Source organism: Leopardus geoffroyi, chromosome C1, assembly GCF_018350155.1.
Source record: "Leopardus geoffroyi isolate Oge1 chromosome C1, O.geoffroyi_Oge1_pat1.0, whole genome shotgun sequence".
NCBI classification, from domain to species: Eukaryota; Metazoa; Chordata; class Mammalia; order Carnivora; family Felidae; genus Leopardus; species Leopardus geoffroyi.
Genome location: NC_059328.1, coordinates 207,656,612 through 207,677,830, shown reverse-complemented (window position 1 = coordinate 207,677,830; position 21,219 = coordinate 207,656,612). Strand labels below are relative to the sequence as shown.

The window sequence follows — 21,219 nt, the reverse complement described above, 5'->3', positions numbered from 1 at the left end:
TCGTGGGCAGTTGAATTCCTTCCCTGGAAAAGGAGATGGAAATTTAAATTTTTCTCAGCCAATCTAATCATCCTCAGTGAAAAGAGGCCGATTTCCCTGCCTTTCTGTTTAGATGGTCAATTCAATAAAAATCTAGTGTTTTCCCCTTTTGTTACCAAAGGAGAAAAGCTTCTTTCTGTGGCAGGAATGAAGAGGGCAGAGTTCAAGAGACTTGGCTGAAAGGAAGCTGCTCTTTATTTGATAAAAGCAGATTGCATTGATGACCACATCCTTTTCTTTCTCTTGCAGGCTAACATCCTAATGTTATAGAAAGCATGGAGGCTACCAGAATTACCCATTATGTCTGTAGCCCCTGAAGGTAGTCAGAGTAGGAAAAAATATCCTTTGCTGATGGTAACAGAGATGCTTGGTGGTTTATCAAGATATGAAATAGTATCAGCAGCCTTAAGAGTGACCGGAAAATCAGATTTCCTCAAACTTACTATTGTAAGAGTTTAAAAGAATCAGGCCTTGCGCTTCATCTGTAACATATGCTATCGTTTGTATTTTGTGTTTAATTGGTTAATTGAATAATGCTGGTATATCAGTTTATAATATAAAGATGGTTGAATTGCTTTCATTTAGCTGTTTGGGGATGATTAGGGTGTTTTTTGAGAGTTTTCAAAAAAGATCTCGTTTTATAAATGCTGCTCTGTCAAGCGAGACAGAATTTGGCCTTGTGATTTTGCCAAAGCCCTCGTGTGCTCTTTGAATCTATTTATCAAAAGTGTAGGCATGATTTTCAAGGTAATCGTACTGGAAAATAAAATCTATTGCATCCAGATGTGTGTTCTCATGGAGTTTCAGGTTAAAAAATGAAATTAGTCACCACTCCCACCAGATGCCTTCTGGTTTGAGATACGTGCTCTTCACAAGGAAAACCATGCTTTGACTCTCTCTGCCTTCCTCCTCTAGTCCAGCTTAAGCAGAGGAGGCTTTATCGACTTGGTGATTTCCTAAACTATATGTTTAACTTGCTTTTTATCACTCTTTGAGGGAATCCGAGGGACCAGAAGTGGTAAAAGGAGCCTCTTTACCCATTCTGATCATCAGGCAGGCATATCTTGGAGAAAATCACAGACTAAGTCTTCCTGGAATAAGTACTTCACTCTTAACCAGACTTGTGGTTTTTAGTCTGCGTTTCATGTATCTGCTATCGTAAGGTAAAAGAACATGCAGAATTATGATCCTTAATAGGATGAACAATATTGACTGATATTTAATTAAGAGAAATAACTTCATTTAGCTTTTACAGTAACTTCTTTAGTTTCTTGGGATTCAAATTAACATCTGTGTAAAGTGAAGATCCTGTATTTCAATTAAAAGTTGAAGTGGACTTATTTGTTTATTCAGTACATTTAAATCCTTGGTACTCAGTAAATGCCAAATGCTTTTTTTTTTTTTTAATTTTTAAGGTCAGAATTCTAAGTATTCTTAAAGGTATATGTTTCTGGTACATATAGTTTATGGTATAAACTATAAATTATTTTCCTTATGACTTTCTTAACATTTTTTCTTTCTAGCTTATTCTACTGTAAAAATACAGTATATAATAAAATACACAGAATATGTCTTAATCGAGAGAGACTTTGTAAGAATACTGCTCCCGTTTAGCACAGAAGTCAGTGTTTCTTTGAACTAAATGAGAGCTTTGAAATTAGATGTAGGCTTTTCCACAGTCTGGGTTTGTTTGGAGGAAAAAAAGTAACGCTTCATGTTTCCTTATTGTTTAGGGGTTACTTACTGCTTTGGAGGACAAAATGTGGAATTTTCTGAAAAGCCTTTTTTTTTTTTTACTTGTTTCACTTGTTATTTATCACGTAAAGCCTCTTGGCTTTGAATTATTTACTTTTGTAATGTTTTCAAATGCGAATTTTCATCATCCTCTGACATAAGAGCGATGGAATTGGACAAAACGGCCAAAGAAATTGACGTTGGTTTGTTTGATTTTAGGGCCTGGACTCTCCTTCCTTCCGTTTCCCTAAGTATAAAATGGAGGTCCTGGCTGTCATCTTTGCCATGAGGATGTGGCATCACGTTCTCGACTGACGTCGTCTTTCTCGAATCCGAATGTGTGTCTAGAATACAGGAAGCAGCTTTGTCTGCCGCTACAGTTCACTACTGTGAACTTAGAAGAGGTCAGGCAGGGCCACGTGTTGATCAGGAGGCATGGTTTTTTATTGCCCTGTCTCTTTCAGGCCCGGTGCCCCCGGGCCTTTGGGTGTCTTCTCTTCTCTGCCTTTCTGCATCTGATTCCTTTGTGGGGCTGTGCCCCCTGCTCACCGCTCCCGGGGCGTGACATTCTCTGTTCACCCAGTGTCTCTAACCCTTGTGTCCCGGTCCGAGTCTCCTTATGAGCTCTGGGCATCCTTGGCCCTCTTCACTGGCCTCCTGGATGCATCAGATCCTTGACCAGACCCGGTGGGGGCATGACATGCTCCAGACTTCAGGGCCTCACCCGTGGCATGACTTCCTATTGAGGACAGTACCAATCTCCGAGGGAGAACCTCCTGTGAGGGATGGCCAGAGCCTCTTAGGATCTGCCTTACGAAAGAAAGAGAAGAGTCTGCACCCTGCTGGAGATTGCTCTGATTCTAGTGCCTGCCCTGGGCACTGGAGCTTCTAATCTGAGGCCTGTTTTACCCCTCAGCCTGGTTTGCGCTTGTTGGGAATGGTTTGACAGACACATTCCTGAGGAGTGAGCAGTCTTCACATTTAGATGGCTGTCTTGACGTCACACAAGATACCTCCTCCTTGTTTGATTGTTGGCTTGTTCTTCTCCTTATTGAGCGGAGGTGGGGGACCCCGCAGTTCTCTGGATGTCAGGGCTCCAGGACCACCCCCCACCCCAACAAGGAGCCATAGGTCTCGGCTGTCACATAGGTGCGTTCCTTCTCCTCTCCTACCAGTCCTGCTCAGCCCGGTTATGGAAGTTAGCTAGCTCTGTCATTTTACATTATGCTTTTAAAAAAAAAAACCTAACATTTCGTAAACCTTTTCTCATGGATTCATGGTCTTGGCAACTATTTTTTTTTTTTTTCAACGTTTATTTATTTTTGGGACAGAGAGAGACCGAGCATGAACGGGGGAGGGGCAGAGAGAGAGGGAGACACAGAATCGGAAACAGGCTCCAGGCTCCCAGCCATCAGCCCAGAGCCTGACGCGGGGCTCAAACTCCCGGACCACGAGATCGTGACCTGGCTGAAGTCGGACGCTTAACCGACTGCGCCACCCAGGCGCCCCGATTGGCAACTATTTTTAACGGCTACACCAGCCTGTTAATTCAAGTAGCTTATCACGAACCCATGGTTTTCATAACTATTTGTAATGACTGCGTAAGCCGTTGAATTAATATGCCTGGAGCCCATTTCATTATTTAACATTCCCCCCCGTTTTTACTCCTTTGAATAGTGCTCAGAGTAACTTTTTTTAAATGCGTAATTCTTTTTTTCCTATGAACCAATGTCTTCAGAATCAGTTGCCAAGCATGGAGTGTCTCAATCACTTTGTTGTTGTCATGACTGTTGGTAGCAGAACCAGCAGTGTTAGGCGGGAAATGTTTTTGCTCACCATATGGAACAAATTCTTGCCAAAGAGCTGGTTCTGATTTGCGGTGCTGACACAAAATTATGAGAACCCTAGCGATGGCGTTTTATTATTGTTTTCAGGTGTCCGTTTGCTCACCCCCGCATTTTTAAACACGTTTCCGTTCGAATCCTTTAAAACAAGAAAGTACAGGCCAGCATTGGCCTTTCGTTTGTCTAGAAAATAAGCGGACCGTCCACCTTGCTGAAGACCGGCGGACAAATAAGGCGTGGGTAGCGGCGTGCGGGCAGCGTGGCGATGCGTATGTAACGTTACCGTCTCACATAGAAATACCTTTTCTCATCTACGCGCGGAAAATGCCGCAGCTGTATGGAAGTCCTGGCTTCTCTAACTAGGAGGCCGGAGGAGGTAGATGTAGGTAATCCTTAGCGGGTAGAAGTCTGAAAAAAATTGTATGCAGACCCTGAAAGAAATGACACATTTCCTTTCTAAGTACCTTTCGGAAAACTATCAAGCTATTGTTTTAAAATAGCTTAAAAATAGAGCCTCGCAAAGATCAACCTGTTTCTAAGATTTCGGTTGTAAGGAAAGACTTTTTTTTTCCAGATTGACATGGTCTTGGAATCTCAAAGAAAATCCATCCTCTAGAAAAATGGCTAGAATAAGCAGCAAGCAAAACAGAAAATGAGTTGAGGTGCGTGGGTGTAAACTTGTCAAAATATTAAAGGAAAAGTTAAGCTGTTGTATCTTAACTCAGTAGAGAAAGCAGCTTAGACATTCGTCTAGGCAGGCAATATTGTGGTTTTGTAGAAATAAAACCATCTGATCTTGATACTCTGTGATTATATGGTCTCTTAACATCCTGGAGTTTTTAATAGTTTTCTCCTATAAATGTCGCAAACTGTATTGTGTTGCTTAGAACTTATTGAATAGATTTTACCTCCAATTTATTTAATAGTAAACGTTCTCGGCCTGTGGAATTTGTTGACTTTTTTTAATTAAAAAAAATTTTTTTTAATATTTTTATTTATTTTTGAGACAGAGAGAGAGCATGAGCAGGGGAGGGGCGGAGAGAGAGGGAGACAGAGAATCCGAAGCAGGCTCCAGGCTCTGAGCTGTCAGCACAGAGCCTGACGCGGGGCTCGAACTCACAGACTGTGAGATCATGACCTGAGCTGAAGTCGGATGCCCAACCGACTGAGCCACCCAGGCACCCCTAAATTTTTTTTTAATGTTTTATTTACTTTTGAGAGAGAGAGAGGCAGAGTACGAGTGGGGGAGGGGCAGAGAGAGAGGGACACACAGAATCCGAAGCAGGCTCCAGGTTCTGAGCTGTCAGCGCAGAGCCCAACATGGGGCTTGAACCCACGGGCTGTGAGATCGTGACCTGAGCTGAAGTCAGACGCTTAACTGACTGAGCCACCCACGTGCCCCGTTTGTTGACTTTTTTAATGAACAGCCCAACTTAAGCCTGTTTTTGCAGTCATTCTTTAAACCAAATGAGACCTATTCTAAACACCATACAAAACACATTCCTATATTATTTAGTAGAAATTATACAACTTTGTTTAATGCATAGGTTCTTGGGAGTGCGGGAATATTAGGGGTTAAACCTAGCATTGTCTTGATTTCATCTTGGAAGTGAGAGATTTTAGCGTTGTTGTGGAAGGAAGGGAAAGAGATTGGCTTGAAAAGAGAAGAGGCAGGGTTCCAGAGAGAAGGTGTGACTACAAAGAGACCTTGTCAAGGTCAAGTGCCGATTTTGGAACTTGATTCCCAAGAAAGGATGGGCTTCTTGCAGCCCGGATAAGATCGATTTTCAACCGAAACATCCCATGAGATCATTTAAGTCTTGCCAGTTTCCCAGTGTGTCAGCTGGGTGCAAGCCAAAGTACAGTACTAACGTTTGTCCTCCAAGGGAAATGATACTGCGTTTCACAAAATGCCGGTGTCTAGGTAGGTTCCATTTTGACCTTGGGCTATTTTGAATATCATTCTGAGCTTTGCAGACTTAAAATTAGACCTTTCCAGGTTAGATGATTGGCTGGAAGAGATAACCTTTAGGGTTTCCCCTTCTCCAGCCGCCTTTTCTGCCTTTGAGTATCGCTCTTCTCACGAGAGGACCCAAGGAAGAGCCTGTGGCACTGAGTCCTTCCTTCTTTGAGATGCCAGTGTGTCCGTGACCCACAACTTTTGGAGTTGATTTGAAGGGTTTTAGAATGTGTCTGTACTCTGTTCTTCTGTAGGCCCTTAAAAAACCTGGCAGGTTTAACCCCTTTGTGATCCGCATGAACGAAGGCCGATGAACTTGACGGGGCGCTGTGCGACGCTCTGATTTCCCGGTGCCTTGCCTTTTCCTATCCTGTCTTTGGAACTGGAGTAGGACCCTGGGGTAGATTTAAGGCTTCTCAAGGAGTTGGCCTTTAACTTCTTACAGCTCCTTTGGCTTCATCCCTCATGTTGAACGTAAGTAATGAAATGTATCCATAAAACCTTCTGTAGTGAGTGACAGGCTGTGTCATGCTGAGATGGCACCCGTGCTGCAGTATGCCCAGATAAACTATCTGGAGAGGGAAGTTCTTGGTAGAGTGGCAAGGGTGGAGGGCTGAGAGCCTAACTGGAGCTCGGGGTACTTGGGGCCCTTGAGGACGGCAGCTCGTTGTGATAGAGGTCTGGGTTGGGAAGTCATAGGCACTAAGTGTCACACGGACCCCTGATTTGAGACCGCCAACTGCTGGTGGGCTCTCAGCACGGGGCAACGGAATGCGTGCCTCCTTGGGAGTTGCAGCTGCTGGTCCACCTGCCCCGAGGCGGGCCCACCGTGTCGGAGGGAAGAACCCACCAGGTGATGAGAGGAGCTGACGGAGCCAGACTGTGGTGGGTGTACCGATAACAGAGAGCAAGGGCCAGCATCACATTTTGGAATCACTGCTTACTTCTTAAAAAAGCAAATAAGCAAAAATCTGCAACACCATTATTACACCTAAAGAAATGAACGGTATTTTAATACCGTCAAATATCTAGTCAGTGTTTAGATTTTCAGTTTCACGACGATACACGTGTGTTTAACAGTTTGTTTGAGTGAGGATCCAGATAGGTCTATGCATTGGGATTGCTAGATATATCTCTTAAAACCTCTTTAATTATAGCCTGATCCTCTATCTCTATTTTTTTCCCCATGCAAATTATTTGTAGAAGGAACTGGGTCATTTTCTGTAGCCTTGCCTGTGGTTTATGTTCCTCTGTATTTCCTGTAAATTGGTAGTTGAATCTAGAGGTTTGATCAGATGGTATCTTCCAACAAAATTGGTATCATACTGCCGTTATTGGTTTTGTAGAGGGCTTTCACTTAACATTATAACGTGAACACTTTCTATGCCACTAACTATTTTTCATAACTTGATTTAAATGGCTCCAAACTACAAAGGTCTGTATTATGAAAAATTTTTAACTTCTGAGGTTTGGGAAAGAAGAAGGTCGGGTAAACATGAACAGTAACCAAGGACCCCATAACAGAGAAGTCTAAATGTTACCTTGAAGAGTGTTAAATTTTCGTTTAAGATGTGGAATTGCAAACTGTAAAAATTAAAGGTCTGTTTCTGCATGCTTTAGTCTGTTCTCCCCTCTCTTTTAATTTTGGATGTGAACTTGGACGCTTTAGAACTTCTTTTCACAAGACAGGTACCTCAAAAGAAAGTCTGCCTGGTTATCTTGCCTTGTGAACCTCGTTTAATGGCGCTCAGCTGAACAGACGGTGTTTGATCTTCTTCTTGGTGTCTCTTCAGACACGGTATATGGTACTTGCTTGATTGCAAACAACAGAAATAAGTCAGACTGACTTAGGCTGCTTGATGAGGGTGTTTCTGGTAAGGATGCTGGGGTGTCTGCCTCGCAAAACCCCAGTCTCGGGAAATAGCTCTGCTTTGGGCATGAGGGACTCTCACCTGGACCGTCTGCAGCTCGTTTCTCCTTTTAATAAGTTGACTTCATACACTCTGCAATCCAAATCGCAAAACATATGACCGGAAACAGCCATTGCAACTACTGGAGACACTGATCTGTTTTTCTCGCTCCTTGTTTCTGATTTCCCAAGGGAGGAGCTGATTGGTTCAGCTAGGGTCAGACACCCATTTCTGGTCTAGCCAGTTGTGATCAGGGGCGGGATGTGGAGAAGGTTGGCAAAGGTTCCATTGTGACCAGTTGGCAGTGGCCGGAAGACAGGGCATGTTGTACACATGGCTGTTCCTACCCCGAGGCCTGTGTTCAGTTCTTCTACAAAGTGGTAATTTGCCCACTGTGCTACTGGCTCATCTTATTTATTTGGATGAGTGAAGGTCAACGTCTAAGTCTTCCTTTATTGTGATCTAAGCACGCGCAGGAATCTGTACAGATCTTCATTGCAGCTGGACAAGTCCTGACAAATTCATACACTCATGTAACCAACTCCCCAGAGCCCTGCCATCCTGTGTGTCCCTTTACATTCTATCTTCCTCCCCAAGAAGCAACACTGTTCTGATTTTTATCCTCATAGACCAGTCATACTTGCCTTGAACTTCAAACAAGATGGTGACCTGTCGACTCAACATTTAGCCTTCTGTATTTTAGTTTAAGGTGAAAACAGTTAATGAGCGCCAGCTGCGTGCCAGAGTCGGTGCTGCTGTTAGAAATAGGAGAGGGATTGGGACAGAGCTCACAGGAAGGGACAGTGGGATGGCTGGGACTCACTGCGGAGGCAGAGCGTGCCTGTGCGGGCGGAGGCACGAGTGTCCCAGGGGTTCTGAAGAGGAAGAGGCCTGGAGCTTGGAGGAGGTTCTGTGAGTGGAGGAGGAAGGGTCTTAGTGTTCCTTATTGTTCTTCTGACATGAGCCAAAATACCAATCTTTGGCTATTCTGGTCATTTGTCATTTTCCTGCCTGTGTACAGGATTTCCTCATCTCCCTGTGTGTGTTCTGATGAAAGGAGAGGCCCAGAGACCTGGCGTGGGGTGATTTCCCCCCGGGGGCAGGAAGGCTGGGACTTATCAGAAATGAGCACTGCTGTGGGCTCTGCTTCCCATGTGCATCTGTCCCGCTTCTCCAGAAGCATTGTCGTTCCGTCTGTATCTTCTGCTGTCCTCATTTGGCCCAGATGGCAAGCAACCAAATTTGCACAGTTTGTGTTTTACTAAGAAAAGCAGTGAATAGTTCTCCCGTTTTCTTGGCGTATCCTCGTATAATGAGATTTTATGTATTATTAAACTCACTCGAAATCCTGACTCTGAGCTACTACATAACTTGCCATATGTGGTCATATATATGTAACTGTAGATCACGTGTGTGTGTGTGTGTGTGTGTGTGTGTGTGTGTGTGAATAGTGTATGGACTACATATAATGTACTATGTGCTGTACTTGTGGGTCCTGGCGTATTTCTCTAGTTTGTCCACCTGATTAACCTTATGAGGTCATTTGGGAAATACTACTGAAAATAAAATAAATAATTACATTTCCCTGGAGCACAAAAGAAGATAAAATTACTAAAAAGTACTCTTTCGTTCTTTTCTCCACAGAACCATTCGAGTATGGCTGAAAAGAGACAGTGGTCAGTACTGGCCCAGCATTTACCACACAATGGCCTGTGAGTAGCTGAGCTGTTCCACTTGAGGAAAGTGTGTCTGATGCCTTTGATGATTCATATTTCAAATACTTATTTTTTTGAGAGCAAGAAAAGTGTGTCTAATGCTTTGATGATTCAAATTTCAAATATAATTTTTATTTTTGAGAGGGAGAGAGCGTGCCAGGGGATGGGGGGGTGGGGGGAGGGGGAAGAGAGAGGGAGAGCACCTTAAGTGGGCTCCGTGCCCAGTGCAGAGCTCCATCCCTGACCCTAGGATCATGACCTGAGCCGAAAGCAGGAGTTTGACGCTCAACCAATTGAGCCAGCCAGGCGCCCCCGATGAATCAAATTTCAAAATGCCTGAATAAAAGGTACTACTAGGGGCCCCTGGGTGGCTCAGTCGGTGAAGCACCTAACGCTTGATCTCAGCTCAGGTCAGGATCTCACAGTTCATGCCCCACATCAGGCTCGCGCTGATGGCACAGAGCCTGCTTGGGATCCTCCTCTCCCTCTCCCCCTCCCCCTCCCTCACTCCCCCCCCCTTTCTCAAAATATATAAACATTAAAAAATTTTTTTAAACAGTGCTACTAGATTTCAAAATGAATTTCTTAGTTGCCTCATACCCCAGCAGACTATGCTAAATCGCAGGAAGACTTCTTTTCTTTTGCAAAGGAAGTTGGGTCTCCTGGCTTAACTGAAGCGGAGTTGAGCAAAACTGAAAAAAGAAAGGAGAGGTGGGGGGGGGGAAGGGCATGCCCGCCACCCCCAGGTTTTCCTCTGCTTTTATTTTGCCAACTTGCATTATTAGTGACCGTGTACTTGGTAATAGCTGATCCTGACACTGAAAACGAGCTCTGTGCACCCCCCTGCCTTCATAACCAGCCTCCGGCCCGGCCTTTTTACAAACTTCCGGTACTACTGAGAGATTGGGTCCAAAGTACAACCCTTTCTACGCAGAGAACTTTCTCAGGAGTTAAATGTGTTCAAAAACTCAATCTAGAAGATAAAGCCTTTGCACTGGGATTTTGAAATCGCCCTGGGATGCAGTGACTTAAAATTACACTTAAGTTCCAGCCCTTTGTGCAGATGTCAGCAGCACTGCCTTCCTCCCCCCCGCCCACCCCACTCCTTCTCTTCATCCTTTCTCGAAAAGGAAGCCCCACAGCAGAGGCCTGGGTGCCACCCGGGCCCAAGCTGGGCTTGGATCCTGCCGTCCCAAACGGCCACATAGAAGCCATCCTTGGCTGCTAGTTCCTTAATGAGGCATTTTCCTCGGGTAAGGGTTCCAGTATTCAGAGGACCCCCTAGGAAAAGAAAAAAGGCTTTGGGGCCTGCGTGATGCTGTGTTACGTCCGAACACCGCTGTAAGGTCCTTGCCACTCGCTGCACACGCTGTTGACTGCGTTCACAGCTTTCTTAAGAGTTAGCCCAGAGCCAGCGGGGCGTGTTAGACACCGATTCCGAGTATTCAGTCGGGGTCATCCTTCCGAGGGCCTCTTTCCTTGGCTGCGCTTCCTCCTTTGTACGTCTCTTGCAGTGTGTGTGTGTGTGTACGTGCGCGCGCGCGCCTTCGGGTCCTGCAGTCGTGCTCAGAAACAATTAGTCCCTCAGGAGTTTCCTTTTTTCTGCCTGCCCGGGACAGCTTGGGCAGGCTGTGCACCTCCTCTGTCTTGGTGGTTAGTCACTGAAAGCGAAGATACCGGGACAAAGATAACCATTACAAAAGGAACCATAAGACTTGATGAGACGTAGCACCTTAGAAGACTCGGCGAAAAGCTAATCATAATTGAGGACTATGGACTGACTGTTGCCCGCGTCCGCACACATAGGGAGCGTGCATCACCTTGCCTGCCCCCTCTCAGCGGTGATGACCGATGGCTTGGCAGATGTACTCATGGAGCCCGTTTGGGAAATTTTCTGGGGGGGTGGGGGGTGTTGTAACAGGGCAGAGGCGTCTCTCAGACGGGTAACTCCTCACCTTCAGTGGCCCAGTGATGGCCCTGATGGCCGGCAGTAGCCACAGCCTGAGGAGGTCCTGCCTGTGCCGGGGAACATTTGTCATCCTCGTGGACAGTCTTGTTAATGCTGCCACTCTTATTCCTCCCTCCCGTCCCCTCCTCTCCCCCACACCCCGCACTTCACATTTTGGGCACAGCTTCACGTCCCCGAGTCCTCAACCTTGGAGTTGTTCGTGCTCCTTGGAATAGAGACTTTGTCCTGTATTTTGCTCACTTACTCCTCACTTACTCCCAGATATTTAGTACAGCGTTGTAATTTCTCTCCCCAAACCTGGCAGTGGAAGTGTGCACTCTTTCTTGGCTTTTAGGTCTCGGGCCCGTGGCGTGGGCTCTCTCTGTTGCCATCCCTTGCTAACTTGGCTTAAGTGTCCCCCCTGGAAAGTAGCTCCCAGAATGCTGCGGCTGGAAAGACCAGTGACAACTGGAGAGAACAGGCCCAGCCTCTCTGTTGTCGGTGGCTGCCACCCACATGTTTGCACCCAAACACATTCAGCTTGGTGCTTCCGGATGCTTCTGTGTTGGGCTCCATCTGGAACTGCATCCCTGGTGAAACTGTGAGAACACTGCCGGCAGAAAACAGGGCGAATGAATGACGAGACATGACTGTTTCGCGATGACTTTTGTTCCCAAACGGGTCTCAAAATGTGAGAAGTGGCAGTTGGTTCTGAACACCGTCTGTGGGTTGTCCGGTCGAGGACACGCGAGCGGCCATCCACCAGGTGAAACTCTTTCTTGGGGCCTGACAGAGTGAAGGAAGCCGCCCCTCAGCGTGCCGCTCTGTGCACTCGAGTCGCTCTGTCACTTTACCTCACCAAGCAAAAAGGACTTTCAGAGTCTGCTCTAGTCAAGGGGAAAACGGTCCCTCCTAGTGTCCACATCTACCCGGTGACTTTGGGTAGGACCTTTCTATGAAATCACACAGCTCTGCAAGGGACAGGGTCTTTTCACCGTTTGGTCAGCGAGGGAACCGATGCCAGAGGGGTTAAGCCCGTGGCTTGTGGTTGGGATTCCAGTCCCTGCCGTCTGGCTCCAGAGCGACGCCACCCACCGTAGTCACGGGCTGGGCACTGACTTTTCCTGCAAAGGGCCAGCCAGCTAACATCTAGACATTGAAGGCCACACAGCCTCTGTGGCAGCTGCTCAGCTCTGCCACTGTGGCATGAAAGCAACCATAAACAATGCATAAATGAAGGGAAAAACCAAAAATACCTTTATTTACAAAACTAGAGTTGGAAGCATATGAGTTTGGATGGCAGTGATGCCTTTTTAAAAGGCCACTGAGTTAAAGATGGTGTGTGTTTTGCATGTTTATAAAACCGTGTGAATATCCAAACTTTTTTTTTTTTTTTTTTTAATTAATATTGCTTATCTCACTAGAACTTTCCCTTCTAGAAAAAAGCCAGGACAGGGGAGCCTGGGTGGCTCAGTCGGTTAAGCGTTCCACTTCAGCTCGGGTCATGATCTCATGGTTTGTGAGTTTGAGCCCTGCGTTGGCTCTGTGCTGACAGCTTGGAGCCTGGAGCCTGCTTCGGATTCTGTGTCTCCCTCTCTCTCTGCCCCTCCCCTGCTCACTTTCTCTCTCTCTCTCTCTCTCTCTCTCTCTCTCTCTCTCTGTCTCTCTCAAAAATAAAACTTGAAAAAAAATTAAAAAAGAAAAAAGCCAGGACATCTTTAGATGCCAAACAAATAGGGAAGCTTTTTTCTTCCTTTTTTAGATGTAAGAATTCTCTAGCCTCATAAAACTACTCAGCACGTTGTAAATTTTACACAAGGGAGGATTTTACATATTTATGGACAGTTTGTTAAAAGGGGGGTTGGACATAAAAAGAATCGAAAGAAGCTTAAAACTAAAGTGTTAAGATTTTGTTCCAACCTAGAAGTAAGCAAAAATGACGACAGTGAATCTGAAATCATCAACGCGTGTTTGGTTTGCCAAAGATAATTTTACGATGGTTATTGAAGAGCACAGTGAAACCTTGGATTGCAGATACCTTGTTCTGTGAGTGTTCTGTAAGATGAGCAAACATTTCTCATGAGTTTAAAAAGTTTTTTTTTAATGTTTACTTATTTTTAGAGAGAGAGAGAGAGCAAGCAGGGGAGGAGCAGAGAGAGAGAGGGAGACACAGAATCCGAAACAGGCTCCAGGCTCTGAGCTGTCAGCACAGAGCCCGACATGAGGCTCGAACTCACGAGCCCTGAGATCATGACCTGAGCCGAAGTCGGACACTCAGCCGACTGAGCCACCCAGGTGCCACATCTCATGAATTTTAACTTGATAAACAAGCGATATCTTGCAGTACAAGCAGTAGGTGATGCCAGACATCACATCACAACTGAGCCGATGGTTCTTGAAATTCGCTTTGATATATGAGTGCTTTGGATTACAAGAACGTTTCCAGAATGAATTATGCTCGCAAACCAAGGTTTTACTGTACATTACACTAAGATACATATACCTTTGGGGTTATAATTCTTAAACTCGATTGTTCTTTTTTTTTTTTTTTTTTTTTAATTTTTTAAAAACTTTTATTTGTCTGAGAGAGATAGGCACAGCATGAGTTGGGGACTGGAAGAGAGAGAGAGGGAGAGAGAGAATCCCAAGCTGGCCCCACGCCGCCAGCACAGGGCCTGACGTGGGGCTCTTGCTCACGAAACCACAAGATCGTGACCTGATTCGAAACCAAGAGTCGGATGCCCAGCTGACTGAGCCACCCAGGTGGCCCTAAACTTGGTCATTCTTTCTAGTCCCCCAGTTCAGTGTGGTGGATGAGGGGTCCGGACTTCAGTCAAGTGTGATTGTTGTGTGCGCGCTGCGGTAACACCTGCCTTCCAGCTGGGTAGTTCTCTGCACTTGAAAAAGCCTCTTTCCATCATCTCATCATGCAGCTATCTATGTCTTTGCCTTCAGGTGCAGTCCAGTGTTCGAGTTTACTTTTGTCCTTCAGTGGAAAATGTCAGCCCTTTCTAGAGAGAGAACCTTAAATTAAACCATTTTCAAATGGTAATGCCATTTATAAGATTTTTTTTCTTTTACTTTTTTGTAAGAAGGGTTACCTCAAAGTAAGCTCGAGTTTGTTTCATGGTACGTATTCCCTCATTGTGTTTCTCGCCTGGTCAATTGAAATTCTTCAGGCTGCAGCGAACCCAAACATTTCAAGTGTTCCATTTCACAAATCATTTTAATTCTGAGTTTTAGCAGAAGGAGATGATTTGGAGTTTCTCCTCTCTGTGACTCATTCTCTAGAATGAGAAGGAAGGGAGGAGGGAGGAAGGGAGGGAGGGAGGAAGGAAGGAAAGAAGGAAGACAGATAGGTAGAACCTGGAAAGGGCTATGGATGTGAGAAGAAGCAGGTGCTAGCCCAGTCACATAACACCACTGTGCACCTTACCACTGCAGTACTCCAAACTGAGTCTGTGTGTGTCATCGCAAAGGGACCCCCCTCCCCGGCTTTTTTTTTTTTTTTGACCATCGGAAGAGAAAACATAATCCCAAAGTGGCTTTCCTAACTTGGCTCACATATGCTGTGGAATCGGAATTCTGGCGCTGGGAACCCCTTTTCCATGATTCCAGCCACTCTGTTACCTGTGATGGGGAAGGGGGGTGGGGCAGGACGGCCTGCTGAGTTTAGGGAACAGATTTCTCACTCCGAGCACTGAGCACCAGTCTGCGGACTCCGTAGCCTACAGGTGGGCATTCCAGCCAGATAATCCGCATGCCCGCTTGCTCCGTTCAAAGATGCAAAACAATTGAGGAGATTTTTTTTAGTTGGAATTTTATTTATTTTTTTATTTTTTTATTAAAAAAAATTTTTTTTTAATGTTTATTTATTTTTGAGACAGAGACAGAGCATGAACGGGGGAGGGGCAGAGAGAGGGAGACACAGAATCTGAAACAGGCTCCAGGCTCTGAGCGGTCAGCACAAAGCCCGACGCGGGGCTCGAACTCACGGACTGTGAGATCATGACCTGAGCCGAAGCCGGCCGCTCAACCGACTGAGCCACCCAGGCGCCCCTGAGTTGGAATTTTAAACTGCAGCAGCAGAAAGAACTTCAATAGGAACTTCAATAATGGTTAATAACCATTAACTTTTCCGTTTACATCGTTATTTTCTATAGAACATTCTTGCCCTCTTTTTTAAACCTAAATCGTGTATGCTTTTTAAATAACGTGTTTTGAACAATGACTTAGAATGCGTAGCTTTGCCTTTAATATGGTCTTTGTCTTTCTGGCAGCTCCTTGCTCTGCTATGGCTTACCATCATGACAGCAGACGGATATTTGTGGGCCAAGATAATGGAGCCGTCATGGTAGGTCGCTTCCAGAGTGCATGCGTTACATTGACCCCCCCCAGCGTTCACGCCTGTTGGACGGTTGGAATAAAGAACGATGGATGCCTGATTGTTTGGCGTCAAAGATTTTTTTACTTCAGTATGGGTATGAGGCCTAAAAATGGATTAATTTTAATTAGCGCTTATTTTTAAACTAGTCACGGAGCTCAGAATGTTTTCATGATTGATAGTTCAGTGTTCAGCCTAAGCCACAAAGCACAGCTTTCCTAAGGTGAATGTGAGGCCTACAGCAGCCCCATCCTTGAACCGTGAAGGGGGCCAGGCGGGGGGTGGGCATGACGGCCTGTGTGCACACGCGTGCACATGTATGGAAGTGTAACCGTGGAGAGGGACAGAGGGCAAGGTTGGTGACTGGTCATTGAGCCAACAGCTCATATGACCGTTTAAGGCAGCGCTTCTCCAACTGTCTGTGGCGAAGGGCTAGATATTCAAAATTTCAAGTTAGTGTAGATTGTAGGTATTTTTATGATTCTAATTGCGTGGGTGTGTGTATGTGTATTTTCTTAATGGAGGTATAATTCGCGTGAAATTTCACCAGTTTAAAGTATGTAATTCACTGGTTTTGTAGTATATTCACAAGATTATACAACCATTAACCTTCTCTAATTCCAGAACATTCTCACCACCCCCACCAAAGAAACCCGTACCCGTTAGCAGTCACTCCCACGCCTCCTTCTCCCAGCTCCTGGTAGTCACAAATCTGCTTTCCGAGTGCAGAGATTTGCCTGTTTTAGACATTTTATGTAAACATCACATAGGATGCGTTGCCTTTCGTGTCTGGCTTCTTTCACTCAGCATGTTTCCAAGGTTCATCTGTGTTGCGGTTTGAATTAGCGCCTCATTCCTTTTATGGTGGAATGGGATCCTGTCACGTGGGCATAGCAGCCCTTCACGAGCCTTTGTGTTTCTTCTGCAAGGCGGGCGGTCGTGTCCCCCTTCCGTTGCTGGATTTAGTGGTTGGAGTCCTCGCTGTTTCTTCCTGGCTCCAGCTGAATGGGTGTCCATTTCCTTGATCTTTTCAAAGAACCGGTTTTGGTTTCAGTGTTGTTGTTTTTTTTCTTTTGTTTTTCCTATTGTCCGCTTATTTATTTCAACTCTAATTTTATTATTTTCTTCCTTCTGTTTGCTCTGGGTTTAGCTTGCTGGATTGATATTTTTGACACCACCTTGGAGCAAGTGAGAACATCCACGATTTCATCCTTGGGTGTGATAACAATATGCTCAGCACCAGGGAGGGGCCGGGGGGCGATGGGAGAAGCAGTCTGAGGCCGGGTCGTGTCGGGCCTGGTGGGTCTGGATAAAGTTTTAAGTTTTGCTGTAGACTCTGTGGGAAGCTCTACGGGGCTTTCAGCAGGCAAGTGACAGGATATCATTTATGCGCTCAAATGATCCCTGTGGCTGCTTGGTGGAGAATGGATCAGTTTGGGGGGACAGCAGGAATGGAAGCTGGACGGTCAGGCTGTGACCCTGGGAGAGAGGACGCTGACGGGGACAGTGGACAGAAGTGGGTGGATTTGAGGTGCGTCTGGGAAAGGTTGGTTGTGGCGAGGGGAAGAAGAGGAGGAGGCTGGTGATAGCCAGGTTTCTGGCTCGAGTCACTGGGTACACAGTGGTATCATTTACCGAGAAGACAAAGGCTTGGGGGCGTGTGAGGAGGGGACATTTGGAGGGAGAGAGGACAACGAGGAACCCAGCCGTACAGTTGAGAGACCAGGGGGATAAGCAGTGGCTGCCCATGCGAAGTTAGCATCAGATATGCAAGCCTGGAGCCCATTGGGAGCCTCGGCTGTAGTCCTCAGCATCGAGGGTGGTTTTTTTTCAGCTATAAGAATGGCTGTGTTCACCTGGGGAGAGAATGAGCAGAAGATAGGGAGAGATTGAAGAAAGAGGTGAGCCATTCCAGAGCAGTGGGGAGCAGGTGTAAGAAGCCAGGGGGCTACGTACAAGGCTTGTCTTGAATGGCTGCGAGATGAGGAAGTCTCTGCCCCTCCCACCCCCGCCCCCGAATCTTAAAAGTTTTAAATAGTGGCCTTTACTGGGTTCAGTCACGTATACCGTCCAGATGGTCCCAACAGCACGTCGCCATCAAGGCTGTGTCCTTGGGACAGCCTCTGGGAACAGGGGAGGCCAAGTGACACACGCTTCCCAGAGACCAGGGAAAAAGGGTGAGGGGCCTCTGACTGCTGATTGCCAGGGCCCCAGTTCACGGGCCAGCTGGTGGTCCTGTCCTCTCAGTGACCTCTCTCGACAGTGAACCTCAGGGTCAAGTACATTAGGTAATCACTGCACGAAGGGGAGCCATTGAAGAGCAGTAAGCCGGGGAGCATAGACTCGTCAGGTTTCTATTTTTGTGAGCTTAGCGTGCCTGTATGTGGAGTTCGGGGGGACAAGGCTGAAACTGAGGCGGCCCAGCTAAGAGGCTACTTCAGGACCCCGACGTGAGACTGCGAAACACTGGGGGTAGTGCTGGAGAAGAGGTGATGGCTTCGAGAACTGTTTGGGCAGCAGGCTTGATGTCTGGTGGGATGTGGGTGCTTAACAGAGAGCTGTGTGAAAATGGCTTCCAGGTTTTTAGCCAGGATGGTGGTGGTGAGCGGTCAGCTGCCCTCTAAGAAAAGATGCTGATACAGAGGGGAAGTTGATGAGGTCCGTTTTGACAGTTGGGTCCGTGGGCCTGAACCTCAAGGGTTTGGTCTGGAATTGGGAGTTCTCTGAACATAGGTGTCAGCGGAAACTGCTAACAGTGGCCGGGCGGCTCCAACTGGGGATAGCAGGTGGATTGAGAAGAGCCGAGGGCCAAGGTCACATTCCCTGGGAATAGCAGGAAGGGAAATCAGAGGGCTCGGAGCCCATGGGGGAGACGGAGGCAGAATGGGCAGAGCTGGAGGACAGCCAGCGAGGACGCTGTGGCCGTGGAAGCCAGAGAGGCAGGGAAATTCACATGGGGGTGAGTAACTGTCAGGTGCAGCAGAGAGAGGATGAGGTCAGGCCTGGAAGATGACCCTGGGGACATCCCAGGAAGGGAAAGCCCTTTCTCTGTAGTGGTGGCAGCGCCGTGCGGGCGGTGGGTGGAAGAATGACCAGGAGAGAGCAGTTGGAGGGCCCGAGGGCAGCCAGTGTGGGCTGATCTCAGAGAAGGGGCCGAAGACAGTCGGAGGATTGTTAGAAACAGTTTTGTTGGTTTTTTGCTTGTGTTGGTTTTGAAACGAAAAGATAAGAGGCCTCGAGTGTGTGGAAGAGCCAGGGAGGAAGAAGCCGGTGGAAAGGACAGGCCCCCTGCCCAAGCAGTTCACTCAGCGGCGGGCGGGGTCAGGCTTGCTCAGCTCCTCGCCCGTCAGTCTGGGGCTGCGGTGAATGCCTCACGGAGCCGTAAATGCAAATGTTCTCGTTTCTCTCCTGAAAATTTTATAGGAATACCGTGGCAATGTGCATGCACGTGTGTAACCAGAAGCCACGAAGCACAAATAATTTCTCCAGTGGTGGCAGTAGTTGCGCATTGATTTCTCCAGGGACCCTTCTTGTGGCTCCCGGTTCAGGGGTAGATTATAGAACAGCATAGAAAAAACACACAGCTCTTCAGTGCAAAGGGGCAATGTGAATCTGTTCATTAGCACATGATCTGTTGATTTTCCACCCAATACAGATGAGTATATATACAGTGATATATACTAGTACATTTATACTGGGCATATATACTGTATATTATATATATTATCTTACATTTGAGGATATATAATATATATTATAGCACATATATGAACACACACACACACACACACACACATATATATGGTAATATATACTGGTACATTTTTGTACTTTCCAATACCAACATGGAGAGCAAGGGATCAGTATTCCTTTGTGAGTTTTTTTTTCTTTTTGTCAACAATTCACAATGTCCATGTTACTTAGAGCCTTAAGAACTTATCACTTAGCATCGATCAATAGAATTCATAGTGCTTTCTCTTTAGAGTTGTGTCTTCGTTTTATGCTGAAGCTGATTTTTTCATTAATAAGTATATACTCTTATTTTTTCCTACTTATCAAGTATTGCCCTGTCTATAAAAAATTAGGGAGATACAGGGTATTTTAAAAAAGCAAACCACCCACAACCTCTACACTTCCTTTTTTTTGTACGTGTTCTGTATGAAATATATGTAATTTCCCCCTTACATTGCTGAGGTACCCAATGCCATATTTTCAGTGTAGCTGAGAACTCTGTTCATAATGGGTCTTTGTAATTTTGCTTTACGGACGTCATCTTGAGGAATGCTCAGCGTAACCAGGACTGCAAAATTAACAAGCCCTCCTCTGCAGCGGAGGGAGAAGGAATACAAAGCTCTCACTCGCAGAGGGAGAACTGCAGAAAAATACTGTGCTGGTCCGCAGCACCTTCCGTATTCGGTCTGCTCCCCCAAAGAACTAGTGGCCTGAGGACAAGCCCGATGAAAGAAGCAGTTCCATAGTATTCTTCTAGAGTTAATCTTGAGTCCCACCTCTGGCCATAGCTAGGTTTGGATTTTCCTTTGTTTTGAAAGTTAAGTTCCTGTTTTTAAAACCATGACTGTTTTCTTATTGCATGTGTTTACTTTTAGGAATTTCATGTTTCTGAAGATTTTAATAAAATGAACTTTATCAAGACTTACCCAGGTAATTATGATACACACACATACTTACATATATATGTGTGTAGATAGACGCACACAAAACTAGAAACTGCCTCTTATAATCAAAATTAGGTTTCACGTGAACTTTTTAGTGGTGTTTCCCCAATTATACAGGAGGCTATTAACTCTTAGAGATATTTACCATCCTTTCCTGCTTATCACCGTTCAAAATTTTCTATACTGTTCCATTGGGTGCATGATCAGATTTAATTTACCCATTCTTCTATTTTGGAGCATGGGTAGTGCTTCCATTTTTTGCTAACACACACTGACCTGTATGCCAGTGTATATATACGTAGGTGAGCGTATGAAACATTCACATGCGCGCGCGCACACACACACACACACACACACACACACACACACACACACACACAGGTGTGTGTGTGTGTGTGTGTGTGTGTCTTGACTATTATTCTGATGCTAATCCCCTAGCCCTGGGTTCCTTCTATTTAAGACAAATGCCTAAAAATGGAGTAGCTGGCTCAAACAAGTTTTTTAATGCTCTAGATTTCTTTTACCAACTTCTTCCCAGCAATAGTGTGAATTTTTACAATCCCACGAGTAGCTGAAAGTATCTGCTCATCAAGTCTGTATGACATTGCTCTTACAAATGTTTTTTGCCAGCTTGATAGTCAAAAAGTTCTCAATTTAAAAGTTACTTAAGCTTTATTTAGTGTTGATCATTTGTGATCTTTTATGAATGTCTGTTGATGATTTTGCCCGTATACTCATAGAGTTGTAGTGTTTTTGAATTAATGTATGAGAAAGAGTCCCTCAATTCTTTTGAAGCAGCCTGTACAGCTGAGAGCAAGGTCAAACAGTTTCTCTGTCCAGCCTCTAACTTCATTCATCAGACTGGGCATTTATTAAACACCTGCTGCATGCCAGGTCCTATACTAGATGAAGTAGACTAGACAGGTTACTGCCCTAGTGTGGCTTGCAGTCAACCTGGAAACGAAAGTATTTGACAGGTCACATGATAGAATGCCTTCCTTTTTCTCAG

General features: G+C 45.7%; 1 protein-coding gene across 2 annotated transcripts in view; it reads left to right on the top strand.

Moving 5' to 3' along the window:
- Window positions 1–21,219, top strand: part of WDFY1 (WD repeat and FYVE domain containing 1) — a 46,164-nt gene that overhangs the window by 6,879 nt on the left and 18,066 nt on the right. The window contains exons 2-5 of one of the 2 annotated variants that reach the window (XM_045481460.1): window positions 4,192–4,279; window positions 9,132–9,199; window positions 15,431–15,504; window positions 20,142–20,196. In XM_045481460.1, the coding sequence (XP_045337416.1) occupies window positions 9,193–9,199; window positions 15,431–15,504; window positions 20,142–20,196 (136 nt within the window). In that variant the 5' untranslated portion in view covers window positions 4,192–4,279; window positions 9,132–9,192. The remainder of the gene's footprint in view (window positions 1–4,191; window positions 4,280–9,131; window positions 9,200–15,430; window positions 15,505–20,141; window positions 20,197–21,219) is intronic. The other variant, XM_045481459.1, reaches the window with a different exon arrangement.